This window comes from Hevea brasiliensis, chromosome 2 (genome assembly GCF_030052815.1).
Source record: "Hevea brasiliensis isolate MT/VB/25A 57/8 chromosome 2, ASM3005281v1, whole genome shotgun sequence".
NCBI classification, from domain to species: Eukaryota; Viridiplantae; Streptophyta; class Magnoliopsida; order Malpighiales; family Euphorbiaceae; genus Hevea; species Hevea brasiliensis.
In genome coordinates this window covers 5,273,378-5,282,815 of record NC_079494.1, presented here as the reverse complement: position 1 = coordinate 5,282,815, position 9,438 = coordinate 5,273,378, and the positions used below count along the sequence as shown (strand labels likewise).

The following is a 9,438-nucleotide window of genomic DNA, read 5'->3' as shown; positions in this document are numbered from 1 at the left end:
TAGACTCAAGACCCGGTCCAATCGGTGGGCTGATCGGGGGGATTTGGCCGGAGAAATGGAGCGGCAGCGCGAGGAGGAGGAGGAGAGAGAAAAGAAAGAGAAAAGAGAGGGACGACGCGCACGGGAGAAGAAAAAGGAAAGGGAGCCGGTTCGATTCGACCGGTCCGATCCGGTCCGATTCGATTCGGTCGGTTCGATTCGAAATATAAAATTTTGAATTTTTACTCTGCCTCGGGACCGAAAACGAGGTCCAAAAATTCCGAAAAAATTCCGTAAAACTCAGAAAAATACGTAGACTCCAAATATATTTTTAGTTTTGCCACGTGGTCTTTAAATTAATTTTTAAAAATCATCAAAGTTTATATTTTCGGAAAATCGAACCCGATTTTTAAAATCCAAAAAATCTCAAAAAAATTCCTAAAATTTAAATAAAATTAAAATATCAAAAATACTCATAAATAATAAAATTTGGGGTGTTACAGACCACAAGAGTTTGAAGTACATCTTCCAACAGAGGGATTTAAACTTGAGACAGAGGAGATGGATGGAGCTTCTGAAATACTATGATTGCACCATCTAGTACCACCCTGGGAAGGCCAATGTAGTGGCAGATGCTTTGAGCAGAAAATCTTCTGGCAGTTTGGCGCACATTTCAGCAGAGAAGAGACCGTTGATTTAAGAAGTACATGAGTTGATGGATCAAGGTTTAATCCTAGATCTCTCAGATGAGGGGGTATTGTTGGCTCATTTTTCAGTGAGGCCAGACTTGCGAGACAGAGTTAGAGTTTCCCAGCACAGAGACCAACAATTGATGAAGATCATAAAAAGGGTACAGCAAGGTGAAGGTGGTGAATTTGGATTTGCCAATGATGGCGCCCTAGTGCAAGGTTCTAGGATTTGTGTGCCCAATGTGGACAATCTCAGAAATGAAATTATGCAAGAGGCACACTATACACTGTACAGTGTCCACCCAGGCTCCACCAAGATGTACCATGATGTGAAAGATAGCTATTGGTGGAATGGCATGAAGAGAGACATAGCAGACTTTGTGTCCAAGTGCTTGACTTATCAGAAGGTGAAGTTTGAACACCAGAGACCGTCAGGGAAGCTGTAAGAGCTCCCTATCCCAGAATGGAAGTGGGAAATGATCACTATGGATTTTATGACTGGGTTACCTCGTACCACGCAAGGATATGACTCGATATGGGTAATTGTAGATCGCCTAACTAAATCAGCTCATTTCTTGCCTGTGAAGACTACATATTCTGTGGCACAGTACGCCCGACTCTACATTCGAGAAATAGTCAGATTGCATGGAGTTCCGGCTTCCATAATTTCTGACAGAGGGCCCCAGTTCAATTCTCGGTTTTGGAGAAAGTTGCAGGAGGCACTTTGAACTTTAGTACGGCTTTCCACCCTCAGACAGACGGATAGTCCGAAAGGACAATCCAAACACTAGAAGACATGCTTCGCATGAGTATTTTGAATTTTAGAGCTCAATGGGATGATCAGCTAGCTTTGATAGAGTTTGCCTACAACAACAGTTACCATTATAAAAATTACCAAGTAATTATAATTTTTAAAAATTATTATGCATAGATATTTATTTATTATTTGTTTGTCATGTAGATTATTTTATCATAAAACGATGACAAAATAATAGAGGGACGGTTAATTGGGTCCCAACAATATCTTGCAGAATCTCATATATAAATGGTCTTTTATGGAGTTTAATCAGTAAGACTCACCACCTAAAATTAGAAATCAACAATGGAGTCCCTTTTTTCATTCTCAGTCAGTGCCATGGTCATCATACTACCCCTCATAACACCGCTCATCTATTTATTTTGGATATCAAGAAAAGCATCCAATAAGCAGAGACTACCACCAGAAGCCGCCGGTGGATGGCCTGTTATTGGCCACCTCCATCTCTTAGCTGGGTCACAGCCACCTCACATAATCCTCGGAAACTTGGCTGACCAGATGGGACCAATTTTCACTATCAAGCTTGGTGTGCATCGCGCTTTGGTAGTAAATAGTTGGGAGTTGGCAAGGGATTGCCTTACAACGAACGACAAAGCTTTTGCCAATCGTCCTAAATCTCTGGCCATGGAAATATTGGGCTATAATTATCACATGTTTGGCACCAGCCCATATGGAGAATACTGGCGCCAAATTCGCAAGATTGTCACTCTTGAGGTTCTCTCAAATCATCGGCTAGAGAAGCTCAAACATGTGCGAAAGGCGGAGGTTAAAGTAGCCATCGAAGGATTATACCAGCAATGGATCAAGAACAAAAATGATTCGGACAAACTTTTGGTGGAGATGAAGAGATGGTTTTTCGAAGTAAATCAAAATGTGGTATTCAAGATAGTTGTAGGGAAGAGATTTGTAGAGTGTAATAAAGGCGATGAAGGTAGAGATAGTGATGATGACTGGAGATCAGCACTGAGAGATTTTTTCAAACTCATGGGGAAGTTTGTAGTGTCAGATGCGCTTCCATTCCTAAGGTGGCTAGATTTTGGCGGGGATGAGAAGGAGATGAAGAAGACTGCAAAAGAGCTGGACAATATAATCGGAGGATGGTTGCACGAACACAAGCAGAAGAGAGCTTCGGGCGTGGTATATAAGGGGGGAGGAGAAGACTTCATGGATGTGTTATTGTCAATCCTGCAAGACGCAAAAGAGTTTTCTAACCGAGATGTTGATACTATCAACAAATCTACCTGCCTGGTATAGAGATATTTACATGAACATATTAAATTAGTGAAAGATCGATGTTTTATTTGTTCTGAATACTACAGTTTCTCTGATTCATGCAGGCTATAATTCTAGCAGCTTCAGACACTACATCGGTGACGCTAACTTGGACTTTGTCATTACTACTCAACAATCGCCATGTCCTAAAGAAAGCACAACAAGAATTGGACACCCTTGTCGGTAGAGAAAGGCAAGTGAAGGAATCAGACATGAAGGATTTGGTTTACCTTCAAGCCATCATCAAAGAATCGTTTAGGTTGTATCCTGCTGCTCCATTATCGGTGCCACATGAATCCATAGAAGATTGCAGTGTAGGAGGCTATCACATTCCAGCAGGTACACGCCTTATTGTAAATGTTTCAAAAATTCATAGAGATTCACGAGTTTGGTTCAATCCTTCAGAGTTTATACCAGAGAGGTTTCTCACAACCCACCAGGATGTTGATGTTAAGGGCCAGAATTTTGAGCTACTACCATTCGGCAGTGGAAGAAGAATGTGTCCTGGAGTCTCATTTGCTCTTCAAGTTTTGAACCTTGCACTTGCTACTTTGTTACATTCTTTCGAAATTGAAACTCCTTCAGGCCAACCAGTTGATATGAGTGAGAGTGCTGGACTGAACAACCTCAAAGCCACCCCGGTGGATGTTCTTCTTACGCCGCGCCTTCCTCCACCCCTTTATGCTGCTACCAATTAATAAATGACGCCAACTATGGGGAAATTCTTCTCTGGATCCACATAACTGCTATATGTATGCGGGTAGACTTTCATCATTAATTATGATAAATTTTATATGGTTATAAAAAATTATTATATAATCGTGTATTACTTGCTAGAGAAAATTATGGGTGGTGTTATTTGGACTCTATCACCTGATATTTGCACCCCACATTAGCTTTCTTTAAGGGAAGAAAGAAAAGTTTAATTAACCTTTTATTCATGAAAAAATTATTTAAATTTAATTAATTATAAATTTAAAATATAAATATATCATATTTATTTATGGTTGTGTTGTGTTGATTCATGCAAATTCGATACACAGTTCTATGCTGAATTATTGTATTATTTTTATTATTTTTTTATTGTTGCATATCAAAATGTTTATAAAGAGGGGATAGCATATTCAAATTCATAATATTTATTGAAATGTTAAATAACTATATAAATTATTTGACTCACTTAATTCATAATTTGCTCTTGAAATTGACTCCACTGTAAATATATATTTTTTTTAAAAAAACTCCACTGTAAATATTATTAAATGATATTTATTGTATTAATAAGCAATAAAATATACTTTGGATGATTTTCATAAAAATATTTCAGTTTAATTGTTTTACTTTTTTATTAAAAATTTAATAGGTTTTAATATTTAAATTAAATATAATAATACTCGTATGATATCGAGATAGAAATATTTTCTTATGGCTAATAAATTTTAAGACGGTGCACTTTTATATTAAATTAAATTAAGTAGGTCATAATAAAAAATCAATGATTTAATATTTTTTATTAAACTGGTATAAACTTTCCGAAAACAAACAGACAAGCCAGTGAAGATATTTTAGATATAAAATTATTATAAGACAAAAAGACGGTGGAAAATTAATCAGATAAGAAAATCTGACCACGGAAAAAAACAAAACAAAGGATAAGAAAATCTGACACCTATCACAATAATCACTATCTCCACCGACAAAACGGCAATGATTAGGGGTGGTTCAGGAATCATCGGGTATAATTTTTGAATTATTAATTTTGATTTAATAAAATTATGAATTTTAATTAAATGGTTAGGGGATAATTTAAAAGATAATTTTTAAATTATCGATTTCAGTTTAAGTGTTGATTTAAAATTGATCGAAGGATTATTTAAAAAAAAATAATTTAAGATAGTTTGAAGGACGATTTAAAAGTGATTTAGAGATTATTTAAAGATAGTTTAGATAAAATAAAATTAAAGGAAAATTTTATTAATTCAAAATTTAAGTTATATTTATAAAAATATTTTAATTTTTTTTAAAAATCTTTCAATCAAAATAAAATAATAAAAAAAAAAGAAAATAATTTATCTTCAAAAAAAAATTAATAAATAAAGATTTAAACCTGATTAAAAAATTAGAGATGAAATTAATTTTTTTTAAAGAAATTAGCAAAAAGTATATGAATTTAATTTTGTTTAAATATCTATTTAGAATTTAAAGGAATAAAAGTTTCTAGTTCTATTACTTACCTTTTTTTAAGAAATTATATAATAATTAATAATTAAAAAGTATAAAAGAGAAAAAAAATTAAAATAGAGGGTATTAAAAATTTTATTGAGGATTTAAAATAATAACAAAATAATTGAAATAGTATTGAAAATTTCAGTAAGTATATAAAATAATAAAGTAAGAAAATTGAGAGAGTATTGGAAATTAAAATGAGTGTAAAAAATAATTATTTAAAAAATTTGAGAAAAATTGAAAAAATATTAAGAATTGAAGAAAATGCAGAGAATAATTGTGTAGAGAATTAATGATATATATAAATGAATTAAGAGTGAGGTAACATATTTATTGAATTTTTTTATATTTAAATCGCCGGTTTAATCCGGTTTAAAATCGTCGGTTTAATCCGGTTCGAAATTGTCGATTCACGGTTCTTAAAAAATATGAACCTAAACCAAACCATAGAAGGACGGTTTCGATCCGGTTAAAAGTCTTTTTCGATTTTGATCAGTTTTGATCCAGTTTTAACCAAACCGATTCTGATTTAAAATCAGACCGTGACCAACCATTAAAATCATTTATCAAAGTCACGGTTGTCCGAAAAATTAAATAATTTATTTTATAAAAATATATCTAAATTTCATTTTAATTAACTGTATGAAAATTAAATAAATTGATTAAAATGAAAATTAAATTTAAAATATAATTATCAAAAATATAATATTTTAATCTTTTTTCAAAGATAAACATTTTAGAAATGATAAAAAAAAAATTAAAACTTTAAATGATTTATATATGATTATATATTGTTAAACAGAACTTTCTGTGTAATTTTTTCTTAAGAACATGTTAAAAGAATTTTTATAATTATTTATCTTTTAAAATATTACTATATATAAAATATTTTTTAATAAAATTATAAACTATAATATAAAAATTATTTAAGAATTTAGTTAAATATATTATATATTATTAATAACTATTTATTATTTTATATTTAAATAGTTATAAAAATAATTAATATTTTATAAAATAAATAATTATTTTAATATAAAATTTAGATTTAAAAATTAATTTAGTAATAAAACAAACTTTCGTTAATATAAAATTATATTTTTTTTCTTTTTGTATGCCACGTCTAAATTTGTTAATATTTGAAGATTAGAAATAGGAAATTATTTTTAAAATTTTACTTATAAAAGTGAATTTTAAATTAAGCATTTTATAACATGATGTTATAATCTTTTAATTTAAATGTTAACAAATTTAAATTTTTTTAAAAAATAAAAGATAGAGCTTTTATTAAATGAAAATAGAATATAAATCTACAATATAAAATTTCATACTACTATAATTTTATATAAAAAAAATTAAAATAAATTATTAATAAACAGAATATTTGATTCAATCATTTAACAAGAAGTAAACTCTATTTAATGGTAATCTATTAAATTTTCGTGAAAGAAGAAATAATAAATTTTCATAAAAGACAAAGCAAAACTTAGATATATCAAAGGAATAAAATAAAAATAAATGCAAATTTATTTTAAAAAATAGAGATATACAAGTTATTGAATATATATATATATATATATATATATATATATATATATATATATATATATATATATATATATATAATTGAACTTTGAATAAATTTTTTAGTAAATCACATGTATAAAATTTCTCCATTCATAAAAATTAAAATTAAATATTTGACTTTATTTAAAAAATATTAAATTTTTAATCACTCATACAACCCTGTTGGTTGAACTTTACTAGATTTTTGTTTTTGCATATCAAAATGTTTATGAAAAGTGGATAGCATATTTAAATTCATCATATTTATTGAGAAATTAATAATCGTGTAAATTATTTAACTTATGATTTTTTTAGATTGACTTGACTGTAAATATAATTAACTAAAATTTATTAATGAATACAATATAATATGATTGGGATGATTTTTCTACAAATATTTCGGTTTGATTCTTTTATTTTTCTAATTTATTTTTATTAAAAAAATTATGTATAAAGATATTTTAGATATAAAATTATTTTTATATCTTTACTTATAAAACTTATATTTTAATAAAATACCTCTTTTTTTATTTTTTTTTTAAATTGAACCATTATTATATATATATGTCCTAACTTTTATTTTTCTAACAACATATATTCTAACTTAGTTATAATAATTAGCCACATTTTTATCTTCTTTATCTTACAAAAGGTAATGAGTTGGGTTATATGTGGAAGAGAAATGGGCTTATAAAATGCTTTGGCCCACAATATTTGGCATTAAATCAATACTCATTCATATGAAGTATTCATATTCTCAAACTTCTAAATCACTAATCTCAAATACCCATATAACAATTCTGATAACTCTAAACATACCGAGTATATTTATAAAATTATTAAAAAAATTATTATTATTATCTTAAAAATATTAAAAAAATAATATCTATAGACATTTTATTATATCTGTTTACTGAAATTGTAAATTTAGTTTATAATTAAATTTACTTTAATCTTAATTGATGAAATTCATAATATTTTTAATTTATTTTTTAATAATTTTTTAGCATGATAATTTTATAGGTTGTATGCACGCTAAAATGTAATCTCAAATCACTGTTTAGCAAAACATTAATTTCAACGCTTTTTTTTTGTCTTTTTCTCCTAAAAATTTTATTTTTTAAAATTATTTTTTTAATATGAATCATCACAATATAATTTGAGATATTAAGTCATGATTAGTGATATCTTAGCTCTTTTTTAATTTTAAAATCGGCAATATTTCATTTTTTTTATTTTTTTTATTAAATTTATTTATCCTTTTGTACAAAAATGTCAATCCATTCATCAATTAATCCGATTTAAAAGATTAGATTTATTAATTAATAAGTGATATATTAACTTTTTTTTAATGAATAAAAAAGTATATACACTTTTGTCTGTAATTCAAACTTGAAATAAATTAATTTTAAAATTGATATTATTTCATCATTTATTTCTTTTAATTTTTTTAAATTATTTTTCATTTTTGTTCAAAAATTAACTCACCCATCAGCTAATCCAAATCTAGAGATTAACCAATAAGTGGTGTCTTAATTTTTTGTCCTTTTAGTCTTTTTTTTTATTATTCTTCTTAAAATTATTTAGTTTAACAATAACAGCAACTCCGTTTTTATAAGTTTTTTTTTTTTTTTTCTCTCTCAATCCTCTGGCGCAAAGACTTTTTTCTTTGCTTGTTAACTTTTTTTACAATTTTTTTAAAAATTGAATTCTATAATAATAAACAACTTTTCCAAACTTATTTTTTAACGTATTTAATATATTTTTTTAAAAAATAATTTTTTAATCTCTTAAACTCAATGATAAACAGTACTTAATATACAATAGTAATTAATTTTTTTTTTAAATATATGTTACACTAATATTGGATGACTCACAAGTACCTTCCCATATTTTACTTGCATCAACTTTGTTAAGTAAAGCAATTTGTTGTTGCCGATCTTTGAAGCATACAACTCCCTGAGTTTGTTCTGCAACGTAAACATGAGTCTCGTTGTAATTGTAGTTGTACACATTACATTCAACAAAATATTGATGAAACTACACATTTGCTCATGTTCAAATTCTCATTCTTTGTCTATATTAACTTTGGGTTTAATTATACTAAATGCTAGTAAGTGCAATTTGGTTGCAAACAATATCTCTTCCATCCTGTTTCTTCATGTGTAATAATTTGTGCTTTTAAATTAATCATCTTGATGTCTTTATCTCCACTTTTGTATTGCTTCGAGCAAGAATCAGTTGCTCAAATATCAATTATTAAAAATCGAATTTTGATATCACTTTTTAAATTGGTATTTTAATATAACTTATTTAAAAAATTTTATTGTTTAAATAAAAAAAATTAAATATTATAATAATAATTAATAAAATAGCATAAAAAAATTAACGTGGTTCACTTTTAATTTTGAGTTATATCTTATAGGTCAAATTCTAAATAAATAATAGATAAAAGAATTTTTTTTTTCTTTTATAAATAAAATCTATTAAAAAATAGTGACACTTTATATATAATATATATATATTTTTTCCTTTCAAATTTCGGCTACACGTGAGGGCGCCCACATCATTTGACTGTCAAGTTACGCAATTTACATTAGCTAACTTAATTCATGGATTTGATATTTCAACTCCATCATGCAAACAAGTTGAGTTGGATGAGGGATTTGGGGTGACCGACCACACGAACTTGAAGTCATTTTCAATGTAAGAACTTCCTCTTCATCTGGACAAATAAATTGTCTTGAGATATGGCAAATCTAATTTTTCAGTTCTCTTATTACACTTGTCTTATTCCTGCGCTTCTCGCCAAAGTTTTGTATATTATAAATTGAAAATTTATTTGATTTATTTTTTTATATATTCTTACTTATAAATTAAAATTAAAAT

At 27.8% G+C, this 9,438-nt stretch overlaps 1 protein-coding gene across 2 annotated transcripts; it reads left to right on the top strand.

The window, feature by feature from the left end:
- The first annotated feature begins 1,741 nt into the window (after positions 1 to 1,741).
- LOC110646280 (cytochrome P450 CYP82D47) lies at positions 1,742 to 3,636 on the top strand. Of its 2 annotated transcripts, XM_058133165.1 has the most exons (3): positions 1,742 to 2,733; positions 2,823 to 3,096; positions 3,163 to 3,636. In XM_058133165.1, the coding sequence occupies exons 1-3, from the start codon at positions 1,771 to 1,773 to the stop codon at positions 3,453 to 3,455; spliced, it is 1,530 nt and encodes a 509-aa protein (XP_057989148.1). In that variant the 5' UTR covers positions 1,742 to 1,770; the 3' UTR covers positions 3,456 to 3,636. The 2 variants fall into 2 exon arrangements, with proteins under 2 accessions (XP_057989148.1, XP_021655372.2); XM_021799680.2 differs by having other exon boundaries at positions 1,743 to 2,733; positions 2,823 to 3,636.
- Positions 3,637 to 9,438: the final 5,802 nt, after the last annotated feature.

What these genes read in the sequence shown, in the direction of transcription:
- LOC110646280 (XM_021799680.2), top strand. Translation starts at nt 1,771, where the DNA reads ATGGAGTCCCTTTTTTCATTCTCAGTCAGTGCCATGGTCATCATACTA. An exon ending in TCAACAAATCTACCTGCCTG is followed by an intron (nt 2,734 to 2,822) that starts GTATAGAGATAT and finishes TGATTCATGCAG; the next exon opens with GCTATAATTCTAGCAGCTTC.